This window comes from Bos grunniens, chromosome 9, assembly GCF_055505025.1.
Source record: "Bos grunniens cultivar Pamir isolate PY7600 chromosome 9, Bosgru_T2T1.0, whole genome shotgun sequence".
Taxonomy (NCBI): Eukaryota; Metazoa; Chordata; class Mammalia; order Artiodactyla; family Bovidae; genus Bos; species Bos grunniens.
In genome coordinates, this window is record NC_141173.1 from 71,296,681 (window position 1) to 71,312,558 (window position 15,878).

Genomic DNA, 15,878 nt, shown 5'->3' on the forward strand with positions numbered 1-15,878 from the left:
TCCTCATAAGTATTACAAACATTCCATTAAGTGGACAAATTCAAAGAATCAAGAAGGAAAAACTCCAAAAGACAATATTTATTTAAAAAACAATATAGTCTGTGTTGGGACTTCCCAGATGGCTCAGTGGTAAAGATCCCACCTGCAATGCAGGAGACATGGGTTTGATCCCTGCACAGGGAAGATCCCCTGGAGGAAATAGCAGCCCACTCCAGTATTCTTGCCTGAAAAATCCCATGGACAAAGACGCCTGACAGGCTAAGTCCATAGGGTGCAAAGAGTCACACATACTCAACAACTAAATACACACGCATGCATAGTTTGTGTTTAAGACATTGTTTGCTGGGGAGAAACGGCTTAAAAATGAAATGGAAAAATACAACACTCTTAATTGATGTGACTGGCAAATCGGGCAGTATTGAACCACTTGCTTCTCTCAAGGAGTATACGAGATATCACACAAAAATTTAATTTCATTTAGTTTATTAATATGATCAAACGAACTTAGCTTAAGACAATGAGCAAAAGACACAAGACAAGATTTGGCTGATCTATACCAAAAGAACAAAAAAAGGTGACAGGACTGGTGACAGTTTTATTCTGGAAAGTTAGTTCATTAACTAATATAAAAATATATCTACAATAGCAACTGTGACTCAAATCGAGCCAGTATGCAACACGTGTGATACCCAACATGGTCAGAGAGGACCCCACATCCTCCTCAGCTGGTTCACAGCCTCTGGCCTTTGTCCTGGACCTTCACAAAAGACCCCTCACAGCACTGAGTTTGCAGCCAGCTACGTTTCCTCCTCAGCCTACAATCAGTGATGTACCATGGCTGTGTTTTCTATAGCCTCTTTCTTTTTGGATAGTGACAGAGCTCAAAGGAAAAACTCACCTGGCCAGTGCTGAGCAAGGAAGGGGGAAAAAAAGATGGGTTCAGGGTAGTTTGGGACTCAGGCTCAAGTGAATGAGCAGACTAGAATGGGCACCATCAGAAAGTGTTGAGGTCAGGGGCCCATGGATAATTCACAGAAAAGGACAGAACCGGATATTACAAGAAAGTAGGAGGAACCACTGTTCCATTGCGGAAATCACACCAAAGAGCAGTGAAGAGGAAGAACACTGGAATGGAGAGTACCTCCATTTACACCTTTAAGATAAAAACATTTAAAAAGAGGAATATAGAAATCAAATCAAAAATTTTAAAAAGTAAAATAGCAACAAGTATTTCAATAAAATGAAATACAGGAGATAAAGAAGTCTTTTACTTCTACTTGACTTTGTCCAATTTTTCAAAGAGGTTACGTAAGGTCAATTTTGCTTTACTGAACGATTCATACATGTTACCAGATATTTCTGAGGAAAAGATGAGAACCTGATGGACATCTCTCAGGAAGCCTGGGAAGGAAGAGGGGACAGGAGGAAGGGAACCTGTGAAAGGAAGTCTCCAAGGTCTTCACCCTCATCCTTCACACCCCATAAATGTCCTTAACCAGCACGTGAAATGTCAGGCTCAGATCACGGAAAACCATGGTCTCCGAGCAGGACAGAGTTACGGCCACAAGCTCCTGGTGCTGAGTGAGCTGCCCAGGACCACGAAGCTCAGGAGCAGCTCGAGACAGACATTTCCACGCAGGGAAGTGGAAGAAGCTCCGCACACCAAGGGCTCTGCTTGATATGGTCTTTCTATATTTGGAGGTAATGCTGTCATGCCTTGAATCTGAAAAGCAAAGAGCAGAAACAAAGCCACTGAGTGTGTGATTGAAGAGCAGGACTGCGGCCAAGCTTGCTCAGCCCCTGCACTTCTGCAGGGGTTAAAAGGGTGGGAGAGGGGGAACGGATGCTGAAGTTGTCCATCAGGCAGTCAGAATCCTAGGGATTCCCAGGAACGTGGAGAAAGGGTCAGACACACCTTTGAGAAAGAAGAGATAAAACATGCTCTGTTGGATTTCATTTTGAAGCTTTCATCCCACCTTATTCCTTTTTCATCCCAACTTTAGTTTTACAATAAGGAAGTGGGATCAGGAGTTTTGGGGCATCTACGTAATCACTGAAAAATTCTCAGACTTATCAAAAGACAACTGAATTTGTGGATATCTGTCTGTTCCTTCCTTTCATGTTATCTGTTGTGGATTCAGGTAAGATGCAGTATCTGTTTTCCCTGAAGATTAAAACAAAGTGGGACTTACCGACCACTCTGCATTGTCTGTCTTGGAACATCTCACGTTGACCGGCAGGCTAAGGACAAGCTTATTGAAGGCAAGACCTTCCTTTTTAGTCCATTTAAACTTGTTCATTGCATCCATGAAAGAAAGGTTTCGATACTGCTTAGGGCTTTTGATAATGAAAGGCCAGGTCCTGAACATAAAATAAATAACCAGAATGAGTTATATTCAGAACAAAAGCATTTTGTGTTTCCATTACTTTTCAATACCATAAGTCCCCTACATGTGAGCTTTTAAAGATGCAAAAAGATGCAAACAGACCCCTGTATGCCAGCTGTTGCACTGTACTCCTGCACTTTTCAAGGTATGGTACTGTAAGATTAAAAATGTTTCTTTACTTTCTATGTTTGTTTTTTATCTGCATATTATTTGTGTGAAAAGTATTATAAACCTATAACAGTACAGTACTATATAGACAATTATGTTAGCTGGGTACCTAGGCTAACTTTGCTGGACTTAACAAATTGGACTTATGAATACACTCTCAGAAGGAAATGCATTTGTATGTAGGGGACTTGCTGCTGCTAAGTCACTTCAGTCGTGTCTGACTCTGTGCGACCCCATAGACATCAGCCCACCAGGCTCCCCCGTCCCATTGATTCTCCAGGCAAGAACACTGGAGTGGGTTGCCATTTCCTTCTTCAATGCATGAAAGTGAAAAGTGAAAGTGAAGTGGCTCAGTCGTGTCCGACTCTTAGCAACCCCATGGACTGCAGCCTACCAGGCTCCTCCGTCTATGGGATTTTCCAGGCAAGAGTACTGGAGTGGGGGTACTGTATTCTAAAACAGACTTCATACTAGTTCATTTTTATACACACATAGATAACCTAATTGAAAGTACTAATGAACTCTTAAGCAGTTACTAGAAGAAATACATACAAAATAAGAAATCATTTTTTTTTCTGCCTTTTTTTTTTTTCGTTTCATACATGACATTTCACATGTTTCAATGCCATTCTCCCAAATCTTCCCACCCTCTCCCTCTCCCACAGAGTCCATAAGCCTGTTCTATACATCAGTGAGTGTTACTTTTAGACCAATAGTTTTGACTTAGAAAGCTTCCCTGGAGTCCCACAATTCCTCACATAACTGTTTTTGCTTTGGTTAACAATATAACTGATAGGAATTCAGTTCTGAAGACTACCATGCTAATGGTGTAATGAAGAAATCTGCAGAATATCAAAAGATATTGAACAACAATGGAAATTTCAAGTCCACACTGTTGAAAAGCCTGACCACTGCTGGTTGCCCTGTTTTTGCTTGCCTAAGTAGCAACATGTTTTTAAAAAAAATTGAACCAGTGTTTTTAAAATTTCACTGAGGAAAAAATATTTTAAAGATGATACACTCTGCTTCTACTTGCTGCTGAAGAAAAATATATGTTAAATGTCCAAGAAATATAAGTTTTATATTATTGATTCTTGAAAAAAGGAAAAGTGTTTAAGTGTAGTTCAAAAATTTGCATGGTCTGTTCTATGGACCATCCAGGACATTATCACAGGTAACTGGTAGGTGTTCGGCTCCCTTAATACCCCAAGAGGAAGTTCCAGCGATTTTCAATAGTTAGCAACGAATTAACCTCCAGCTGAGGAATCTACATTTTTAATATTTGATCTTCATAATTTCTTCATTTAATTATGTCATATCAGCTCTCTCTCTTACACACATAACCTAATCAGGCACATTTAATATTATCTTTTTAATTAAATTAAACATTCTTTATTAATCTTTTAGAGTTATGAAGATAAATTTTTTGTTTAAAATGAAAACATTTCCTCTGTACTTTAATGTGAGATAATGAATAATACAATAGGTTATATACAAGGATCTTTATATTCTTTATTCTTAACCTTTTTTCTTTAATCAAAGTCAATATATCTTTGTTGAGTTTTAAATGCAGTGTTTTGCAGAGACCTTAAAGTTCCATAAAGAATGAGCAAATGCCATCACACTGCAGCAAACAGATCTGGCAATGACCTAAAATTGATAACAGTGTAAATTAAATACTCTGTGGAGACTTATAGAGGTACAATCCAGAATTAGTACAAAATAAAATTTGTACATGTAAAAACTTGTTTAAAGTAAAAATTTAACTTGAAAGGGGCCCATTATATTTACATACCATGTTATTTAAAATATACTAAAAGCTAGGTCCTAGTGGTAAAGAACTCGCCTGCCAATGCAGGAGATGTGAATTCCATCCCTGGACGGGGAAGATCCCCTGGAGAAGGAAATGACAACCCACTCCAGCATTCTTGCCTGGGAAATTCCATGGACAGAGGAGCCTGGTGGGCTACAGTTCATGGGGTCACAAAGAGACACAACTGAAGCAACTACAGCCTCCCATAAAGTAAATTTAAATCAAACATTAAAAAGCAAATTTACTTTTCAAGGAAATAAGGTATTTGTTTTGAAAAAAGGAAAAATCTACTTTATAACCAGGAAAATGCTGGGGGTGCGCGGGAGAGCATCAGCCTGTAATCTCCTAAACCACCACAAGGGGGCACTGGATCTCTGCTAACTCCCTAAGTTTTCTGCAGTTTGCTAGTAAGAGTGAACGCGTGTGTGCTGAGTCACTTCAGTCGTGTCTTCTCTTTGTGGCCCCATGGACTGTAGCCCACCAGGCTCCTTTGTCCATGGGATTCTCCAGGCAAGAATACTGGAGTGGGTTGCCATGCCCTCCTCCAGGGGATCTTCCTGACTTGGAGATCGAACCCAGTCTCTAATGTCTCCTGGGTTGGCTGGTGGGGTTTTTTGTTTGTTTGTTTTTTTTACCACTAATGTATTGTATATTACATAGATGAAATCTTAAAAAAGTTTTACCGCTAGAACAAATTAGCATCCGTTTGAGATTTCACAGTATCAAGTTACAGAAGAGGTGTAAACACATTTTTTTTATTATAAGTATGTAGAAAAGGATTTTTAAAAGGGCAAGCCCAATGAACCTTATGTTGGAGCCAGCAGGACAGGCTGGGTGGGGAGAGTGTCACAACCTCCCTAACCTGGCATCTTCTCCCATTTTTATTGTCTCCTTTCCCTTCCTACTAAATTTGTTCAGGCTCCTACTTTATAATGTCATACCAACAAACTTCCTAACCTTCCAGCCTGTCCTACACCACACTTGCTGATTACCACTGGAGAGAAGAGAAGGAAAATACAGAATGAGGAGTAATCCTGAAAAAGTAAATATTTATCCTAAGTATTTTTCCTTAAAAGACTACAATCTAAACCAGAAACAGATAATGTCCAAGTAGCAAGTTCTGTTCTCACTGGGACTGGGACTTAGTTATTAAAAATTTAGGAATGTTCTAGAAAGTAAAACCATTACATTTCTGCACATCTGGGCAGTGTCTAAATACCCAGATCCACATATATATTGAAGAGTACTATTTATATATCACTTTAGTTGATAAAAATAAAGGATTTAATACTGATGAGTAATTTTCCTTTATGAGCATAATTTAATTGGCTACTCGATTTAAAAATGTACAGAAATGAAATAAACTTAGACTATCCAAAATAATTTTTAAAAAATGGCAAAGTTTGGGGATTTACACATTCATTTCAAGATTTACTATAAAACTATAATAATAATTGTGTGGTATTATAGTAAAACTAAACATGTACCACAATGAACAGAACTCAGAGTCTAGAAATTGTCAATATATGGTGAAATAATTTGCAACAAACATTTCAGGGTAATTATATAGGAAAAAAGTAGCTTTTTTCATCAAACAGTTCTTGTACAACTTGATGTCTGTATGAAATACAATGAACCTCAGAAAATTCAACAAACAGAAAATTATTCAAAATGGATCTTCAACCTAACGCTAAAACTATAAAGCTTTTAAGGGGAAAAAAAAAAAGAGAGAGAGAAAATCTTCACAACCTTAGGCAGGCAACAGTTTCTTACATGGGATATCAAAAACACAAAACAAACCAAAAATAATAAAATGGACTTCAGAAAAATACAGCTAAAAAATTAAAATCAAGCCACAGACCAGAAAAAAAAACTATTTACAAACATACACCTGACAAAGAATTTATATCTAAAGTATAAAGAACTCTTTAAAATTGTAAAGAACTCTTATAAATCAATAATAAAAAAGTAACTCAGTTAAATGGACAAGAATTTGAACAATTAAAAAGGAACATATATAAATGACTAATCAGCACGTGAAAAGAGGCTCAATATCATTTGTCACAGGGGAAATGGAAAATAAAACTACAGTAAGATACCACTGCATACACATTAAAATAGATGAAATTCAAAATACAGAAAATTCAGAGAACACTGGTAAGATTGCTAAGTAATGGGAAATCTTACAGATTACCAGTGAGAATGTAGAAAGGTACATTATTTGGGAGAACGTTTGAGTCTCAGTGCAGTAAACACAGACTTAGTGTACAATCCAAGGACTCCACCCCTAGGTATTAAAGCAGACATTGAAAACATATGTCCATACAAAGATGAATACAATAATGTTTATAGCAGCTTGCTTCATCATTGCCACAAACTGGAAACAATCCAAATGTCTTTCAACTGGTGAACAGATAAATGGAATTTTAGGTATATACACACTGGGGAATATTACTCAGCAATAAAAAGGAATGGATTGGTGATACACATACATACACACAAATTTATACATGCATATATATGTATAGATGACTTTCAGTATAGACGAATCTCAAAAACATTCTGAGTGAAAGAAGCCAGGCACAAAAGAGTATATACCATATGATCTTATGTTCATAAAATCTAGAAAAGATCAATCTAATAGTGACATAAAGCAGATTCATGCTTTCCTGGGGCTTTGTGTGGAGGTGGGTGTCTCCAGAGGTGTGACAGAAGTCTTAGTGGTGATGAAAATGCCCTAGAGCTCATCTGTGATGTGGTTAAACAGGGGAACACATCAGAGAACTTTCTAACAGCATACTTAGCACACGTGTGTGCTCAGTTGCTCAGTCTTGTCCGACTCTTTTGCAACTCTAGGAACTGTATCCCACCAGGCTCCTCTGTCCATGGGATTTCCCAGGCAAGCATACTGGAGTGGGTTGCCATTTCCTCCTCTAGAGGATCTTTGCGACCAAGGGATTGAACCCATGTCTCCTGCATCTCTTGTGTTGGCAGGTGAGTTCTTTATCACTGAGCCACCTGGGAGTTCAGTTCAGTTCAGTCGCTCAGTCGTGTCCGACTCTTTGCAACCCCATGAATCGCAGCACGCCAGGCCTCCCTGTCCATCACCAACTCCCGGAGTTCACTCAGACTCACGTCCATCGAGTCAGCGATGCCATCCAGCCATCTCATCCTCTGTCATCCCTTTCTCCTCCTGCCCCCAATCCCTCCCAGCATCAGAATCTTTTCCAATGAGTCAACTCTTTGCATGAGGTGGCCAAAGTACTGGAGTTTCAGCTTTAGCATCATTTCTTCCAAAGAACATCCAGGACTGATCTCCTTTAGAATGGACTGGTTGGATCTCCTTGCAGTGTCCAAGGGACTCTCAAGAGTCTTCTCCAACACCACAGTTCAAAAGCATCAATTCTTCGGCGCTCAGCCTTCTTCACAGTCCAACTCTCACATCCTGGGAAGCCCATACTTAACAAAAGGGCATTTAATTGGATGTAAGCTCTATTTCAAGCAATTTGACTTAAATCAATAAATAACAAACAAGAAATAAAAATGTATCAACAAACAGACAAAAAAGATACAACCTATACTTTACCAATCAAATTGTTAAAGAAGGAAACCAGGAAATCTGACTTAATGAGGCACAACTCCTAACCCTCTCCATGCTCTCTGAGTAAATGAAGTTGGGAAGGATCAAGCACAGTTGAATCTCCCTGACAGAAGCAGAGGTTTGTGAGCTGATGGAACCCATCCCTGGGATGGATCAGATTTGGCAGACTGATATAATAAGGCCTGGGACATTGCTCTACTGAAAGGCAGTCAGCTCCAACCAGTTAGAAAACATCCTCTAATAGATTTTTAATAAAATCTGAGGAAGGAATCACCCCTGTATTGTGATATAGAGAACAGAGTCACACCTCTGCACACAGAGCCGTTTACCCTCAAAATACAAAAAAGAAAGTACATAAATATGAACAAGTGGACAAGTGAAAGTTGCTCAGTCATGTTTGACTCTTTGCGATCCTATAGCCTATACAGTCCATGGACTTCTCCAAGCCAGCATACTGGAGTGGGCAGCCTTTTCCTTCTCCAGGGGATCTTCCCAACCCAGGGATGGAACCCAGGTCTCCTGCATTGCAGGCGAACTCTTTACCAGCTGACCCACAAGGGAAGCCCACATAAAATATATCACCCCTCAAAAAAAAAAAATCTATCTATCTATCTATCTATCTATCTATCTATCTATCTCACCCAAACCTCAAACTGTGGTGTGGAGAGAAAGCAAACTACTCTCAGATTTGCTTAGAAAGTAGTCAAAACCTCACCTATGTTTACTAAAGAGAAGTTTTAAACAGAACTGGCTCAGCAAAAAGAAGGAATGGCCAAACAACCATGAAACTTAGGGTGAAAGGAAATAATATCACATTTCAACTATTTCAATATCCAGTGAAGACAAAAAGAAAGAGAGAGGGAGAGACAAACAAATCTATTCTAGAAGATTATATAAACCAAGTATACTGGAGAGAATTTCCACAAGTGTTTCATGCTATGTTTATTTAATAAGAACATGAATGTGATTAAACAAGAGCTCAAATACAGGATGATAAAACAACAGAATGAGATGAAAAAGGAGATGGACCAAAGGAAATAAATTTTAGACAAAACAAATTTAGCACCAAGTATGTTTTTTTTTTTAAAAAAAAAAAAGCAAGAGGGAGAAGAGCACTTCTGAAAAATAATAGGGAAACTCTTGAGAAAAATCCCAAATAGATTAGAAAAAAGTTTGTAGACATAAGAAAATTTCCTTGTAATGAAAAAAAGAAGTGAATACATATACTTCCAGAAAATATGTAAATATTTATATGTGTAAATATGTAAAACACTTTGTATTTCCAAAAATTTTGATTCATATACTCAACACTGAAATATGTTCAAGTGAACTTACAAATACAGGTAGAGGAAGAATGAGCCCATTTATCCAAAGATATCTTGGAAGGTGGCGGGCGGCGGAATATGATTCCCAATTACTGCTGCTGCTGCTGCTGCTAAATCGCTTCAGTCGTGTCCGACTCTGTGCGACCCCACAGACGGCAGCCCACCAGGCTCCCCCGTCCCTGGGATTCTCCAGGCAAGAACACTGGAGTGGGTTGCCATTTCCTTCTCCAATGCATGAAAGCAAAAAGTGAAAGTTAAGTCCCAATTACTATATCTAACCAAATGCTGCACAAATATAAATACAGAAATTTCCAAACATAAAGGACATAAAGCATGTGGAAGCCCTTCTTGATTAAGTTACTAAGGACAAAATACTGAAGAGTCAAATTAAAGCACCTAATAAAGTAGAAGTGAAGTCACTCAGTTGTGTCTGACTCTTTGCGACCCCATGGACTGTAGCCTACCAGGCTCCATCTGTGAGATTTTCCAGGCAAGAATACTGGAGTGGGTTGCCATTTCCTTCTCCAGAGGATCTTCCTGACCCAGGGATCGAATCTGGGTCTCCCACATTGCTGGCAGACGCTTTACTGTCTGAGCCACCAGGGAAGCCCTTAGAAATGCAGAAATCATATGAAGATTAGGGATTATCACAGAATCTATAAAAGCTGCAATAAATATTGTGGAAATTATGTTTCAGAATTAAAGGTGAAAATTAAAAATCTTGAGAATACGAAAATTCTAATATAAATAATAAATATTTGGAGGTACAAAAAAGGAGGTTGGGAGAAAATGTGAAAGTGTGAATGTTCTCATTTTTATGATCTAAAACTAAAATACAGTGTTTAAAAAAAATGTTAATACCTTTTATGACCTATTTTCTCAGCATCTGAGAGCTCCTTTATATAATATTATTTCTTGTCATTAAAAACAACGTTTATTTATTCAATAATTATTCAATTTTAATTTAGTCTTCTGACAAATTTAAACAAAATTAAATTTTAATATTTTTGCTTAAAGCAGTACACAAATTATAATCTTTCTAACACTGATCTGGGTTTCCCTTGTAGTTAAGCTGGTAAAGAATCCACCTGCAATTCAGGAGATGTGGGTTCAATCCCTGGGTTGGGAAGATCCACTGGAGAAAGGAACAGCTACCCACTCCAGTATTCTGGCCTGGAGAATTCCTTGGGGCTGCAAAGAGTTGGACACGACTGCGAGACTTTTCACAACCCTGATCTGTTCATCTTTGCGTCAATACCTATACAGAAAGATGTCTCCAATTCAATTAATGTCAGTATTATTTATTTCTAACAGAATTTGAGTGATAGTTTGTTTCCTCTCTTTTAAAACCTTTTTATGCATTACCTAAATGCTCTATAATAAGCCTATGTGATTTTAACACCTTATCAACATAAAGTGATTTTTTTTTTCCTGCAGAGAATAGGAAAAACACCTCTCCTGATTTTTTTGTTTTTTAAGAAAGAGAACAAATGAAGCAGGAACTTCCCATCACATAAACCTCACTGGAACCACATGGAGAGTGTTGATGTATTGTCCAGCAGGGAATACAAATTTATCTAAACTCATTATCTATTCTGTTATCTGATCTTTGGGAGGTTTACTTTTTCCTTAAGCCTTGCCAGATCTGTAGAAGGCAGAGGAAAACTGTACCCTCCACAACACACAAATTTTGAGACAAGATGTACATGTCTCTATTTTTCTCCCAATGTATCCTCTAATCCTAAAATTGCTACAGAATCTTTAAAATAAAATGGGGCACCTAAATAGTCCTTACATTAAAAGCAAAACTAGAAGATTCTAGGTTATATGTTATATGATATTCCTGTTCAATACTGTATCCTAAAACCAAATTAGCAATATTTTCATAATCAAAACAAAAAAAAAGCACCCAAAACCTTTTCTCTATCTTTTTCCCAGTACCTTGTTGCTTTGGCCTTTAATAATATTTATGTCAGTGTGATGAAAGTGAAAGAGGAGAGTGGAAAAGTTGGCTTAAAGCTTAACATTCAGAAAACTAAGATCATGGCATCTGGTCCCATCACTTCATGGGAAATAGATGGGGAAACAGTGGAAACAGTGTCAGACTTTATTTTGGGGGGCTCCAAAATCACTGCAGATGGTGATTGCAGCCATGAAATTAAAAGACGCTTACTCCTTGAAAGGAAAGTTATGACCAACCTAGACAGCAAATTCAAAAGCAGAGACATTACTTTGCCAAAAAAGGTCCAGTCTAGTCAAGGCTATGGTTTTTCCAGTGGTCATGTATGGATGTGAGAGTTGGACTGTGAAGAAAGCTGAGTGCCAAAGAATTGATGCTTTTGAACTGTGGTGTTGGAGATGACTGTTGAGAGTCCCTTGGACTGCAAGGAGATCCAACCAGTCCATCCTAAAGGAGTTTAGTCCTGGGTGTTCATTGGAAAGCCTGATGCTAAAGCTGAAACGCCAATACTTTGGCCACTTGATGCAAAGCGTTCATTGGAAAAGACCCTGATGCTGGGAGGGGTCAGGGGCAGGAGGAGAAGGGGATGAGAGAGGATGAGATGGCTGGATGGCATCACCAACTCGATGGACATAAGTCTGGGTAAACTCCGGGAGTTGGTGATGGACAGGGAGGCCTGGCGTGCTGCAATTCATGGGGTCGCAAACAGTCAGACATGACTGAGCTACTGAACTGAACTGACTGAACTGAACTGATGATGAACTAAACTTAAAAGTTTGATTTAAAGTCCAAACATGTACTTACAACAGAGGTTCTTTTTCATTCATATTTTTGTAGAATAAATATATTTAAACATGTAGTTAAACTTTTTATGTGGGCAATGACATCTCAAAACTAGTATTGTTCTGTGAAGCAATTCTCCCTGTCTAAGTGATGAAAATCCCAACTTCAGTATTTCCTGGAGGAGATCAAACTAGTGGACACTGACAAAGCTTGTTGGGACACAGGAGATAAGCATTTTGAGGCTTCATACAAGTTGAGCAGAAAAGAAAGTAACTGGATCATAGCACGCAGTTTGTTCATCTTGTAAATACACAGCTTTGAATGTTCACCTAACATTCTCTCCAACGTTCTCTTGATTAGGGAGTGTCTAGTCAATACATTAAAAATATTCTGAAGGGAAAAAAACAAAGCTATTTAAGTCTTGCTGTGCTGTGCTCAGTCATGTCCAACTCTTGGCGACCCCATGGACTGCAGCCTGCCAAGCTCCTCTGTCCATGGGATTCTCCAAGCAAGAATACTGAAGTCGGTTGCCATGCCCTCCTCCAGGGGATTTTCCCAACCCAGGTCTCCCACATTGCAGCTGGACTCCTGAACAGTCTGAGCCATTGGGGAAGCCCGTTTAAGTCTTAGTAAGAAGCATTATGGGCTTCCCTGGTGGCTCAGATGGTAAAGAATGCCTGCAATGCAGGAGACCTGGGTTTGATCCCTGGGTCCCGAAGATACCTTGGAGAAGTAAATGGCTACCCACTCCAGTATTATTGCCTGGAAAATCCAATGGACAAATGAGCTTGGTGGCCTACAGTCCATAGGGTACCAAAGAGTCAGATGTGACTGAAGTGACTAAACATCCATGCAAGAAACACGCAATCTTGATATTTTAAAAAGAAGACTACTTTCTAGTGCTTCTAGAGTGACATTTTATGTGTCATTTTATTGACATTTTATTTGTTCGCAATGTAGTCACTGTGAACAAAAAGGCACATATATAGCAACGACAATACAAATCCCACCTTCCCCATTGATTATGTAATCTATGAAGCTGAACAGATTCTTAATCTTTAGTTTCCATTTTTCCTTCTCTGAACTGGGACTGCAAATACTGTTCTACCTAATAAAACTGTGTGAAAACAAATTAACTGAAATTACGTATGTGAAAACACTTCAGAAGCTACAACCTAATTTATATCAGCATTTTGTTATTTGTATTTTAGCAGATACAGACCTCTGATATGGTGGTCATTGGGCTGACTGAATAGGAACTCGGTAGAACGTATCTATGAATAGTGGGTTTAATTTAAAAAGAAGAGTGTTTGCAGTTTCTAATTTATAATCCCTATAAAATTTTGGAACAAAAAGTAGGCCATAATTATATTCTCCTTCAGATCTATGTTTTTACCACGTCCTCATTAAGTGTTTATTTAATCTTTCCTTAAATACACCCCCTCAAAAACCTATGTGTCACTTTTGCCTAATTACATCAGTCCTTTTGTAATTGACTGATTTAGAAAAATCCTAATCATTAGAAAATTCTTCCTTGTATAAAAATAAAATCTACACTTCAAACTTTCTACCAGCCATCCTAATTCTTCTTTGTGGTACTGCTTAATAATGGATAAAATCCTTTTTTTCTATATCAAACTTAATATTAATAATAATAGTAATTCTCAATTTCTTTTTCAAACATGTTTCCCTGTACCATTAGGACATCATTATTTTTCCTTTACTCTTCTCTTTCCCTCACCATCTCCCAGAGATGCAGTTAATCAACAAGTCCAGTGAGGGCTACCTTCAAAAGGTAATCTGATTGGAACCATTTCTCACCAATTTTACTGGCACCATCCTGGTCTAAGTCATTCTCACCTTTCAACTGGACAATCACAAATCTCCTGGTTGATTATATTATTTCTTTTTTTTTTTTTTTTCATCTACACCTCGCGCGGGCAGCGGGCTCTTCGGCGTCTGAGCGACTGTGCTGACCCTCTCCTGGCCGCGGGTATAGCCACGGCCACCACCGCCGCCGCCATCCTCAGGCGTCAGCCTGATTATATTATTTCTAATCTTGCCCTCCTAGAGTCTTTTCTCAACATAGTGGCTAAATTAACATTTTGAATATCTATTTCCTATAATAGGACTCTTAAGAGTCCCTTGCACTGAAAGGAGATCAAACCAGTCGATCCAAAAGGAAATCAGTCCTGAATATTCATTGGAAGGACTGATACTGAAGCTGAAGCTCCAATACTTTGGCCACTTGAAGCAAAGAACTGACTCATTGGAAAAGACCCTGATGCTGGGAGAGATTGAAGGCAGGAGGAGAAGGGGATGACAGAGGATGAGATGGTTGGATGGTATCACTGACTTGATGGACATGAGTTTGAGCAAGCTCCAGGAGTTGGTGATGAACAGGAAAGCCTGGCATGCTGCTGTGCATGGGGTCGCAAAGAGCTGGACATGACTGAGCAACTGAACTGATCCTATAAGAAGGCTTCCCAGGTGGTACAAAGGTAAAGAATCTGCCTGCCAATGTAGGAGACAAAAGAGATTCAGATTCAGTCCCTGGGTTGGGGAGATTCCCTGGAGTAGGAAATGGCAACCCACTCCAGTACTCTTGTCTGGAAAATTCCATGGATAGAAAAGCCTGGTGGGCTACAGTCCATGAGGTTGCAGAGTTGGACACGACCAAACAACTAGCATACATGCACCGTATCCTGTAAGAGCTTCTCTTTGCATTTAAAACCCAGAGTCCTTCTGTTGCCTATAAAGTCCTACACTGTCTGGTCCCCCTCACTCTTAGACCTTCCACTTATTGCCCACCATCTCTCCCTCTGCTTCAGCCAAACTCACCTTCTTGCTGTTCTTTGAACATGCTGGCCTCATTCTCTCTGCAGAGTATACTTGCAGATCTTTCCATGACTGGCTCCTCAACACTTAGGTCTCTGTTCAAACATCACCTTCTGATAGAGACTGAATATTTGTGTCCCCGCCCCGCCCCACAAACTCACGTGTTGAAATCCTAACACCCAAGGTGATGTTATTAGGAGGTGGGTCTTTTGGAACAGTCTGTCCTCATAAATGGGATTAGTGTCCTTATAGAAGCAGCTTGAGAAAGCTCCCCTGAGCTTTCTGCCATGGGAGATCACTGTGAAAAGATGGCTGGCTGGGTCCTCAGCAGGCACTGAATCTGCCAGAACCTTGATCTTGGACTTCTCAACCTCCAGAACAATGAGAGACAAATTTCTATTGTTTATAAGCTACCCTATCTGTGGTAGTTAAAACAAAAGGGACTAAGACAGCTCCCCAGATAAGCTCTAACCACCCAGCTGAGAACAACAACACACTTCCTTCATTGTCTCAATTATTTTCATAACATCTTTCAATATCTGAAATCTTATATGTATATTTGCTTATTACTTCTTACCCTCTCTAATATACAATCTCAAGGGAGCAAGAATAATATTTATCTTGTTTATTATTTTGCCATAAGTCATTCCTATCATATACAACTGTGAAGAAAGAATTAACACAGCAAGCCTGAGACTGACATCCTAGGAACACCTGCTTGGAAGGCTGACATCAGGGAACTTAAATAGCAAACAATTTTCTCTACTAACATAGAACTTTCTCTAAATGATAAGCATAATTTACCATACCTAGACTGTCTGTATAAATGATGCTGCTTATGTTGAATACTTGCTTTCCTTCTGGGAGTCTGGAATTTTGGTATTTTCCAAGCAGAAAGCACCTATGTGACCAGCCCCCAATAAAAACTCTGAATTCTGAGTCTCTAATGAGCTTCTCCAATTGACAACACTTCATCTGTGTTGTCATAATTTGCTGCTGGTAG

At 39.0% G+C, this 15,878-nt stretch overlaps 1 protein-coding gene across 3 annotated transcripts in view; it reads right to left on the bottom strand.

Moving 5' to 3' along the window:
- Positions 1–466: 466 nt before the first annotated feature.
- Positions 467–15,878, bottom strand: part of MOXD1 (monooxygenase DBH like 1) — a 97,595-nt gene continuing 82,183 nt past the window's right edge. For 2 of the 3 annotated variants that reach the window (XM_086316559.1, XM_086316558.1), the window contains 2 exons: positions 2,193–2,361; positions 467–1,723 (listed from right to left, as the gene is read on the bottom strand). In XM_086316559.1, coding sequence (XP_086172685.1) covers positions 1,556–1,723; positions 2,193–2,361 — 337 coding nt within the window. In that variant the 3' untranslated portion in view covers positions 467–1,555. Of the gene's footprint in view, positions 1,916–2,192; positions 2,362–15,878 lie in introns of all 3 variants that reach the window. The other variant, XM_086316560.1, reaches the window with a different exon arrangement.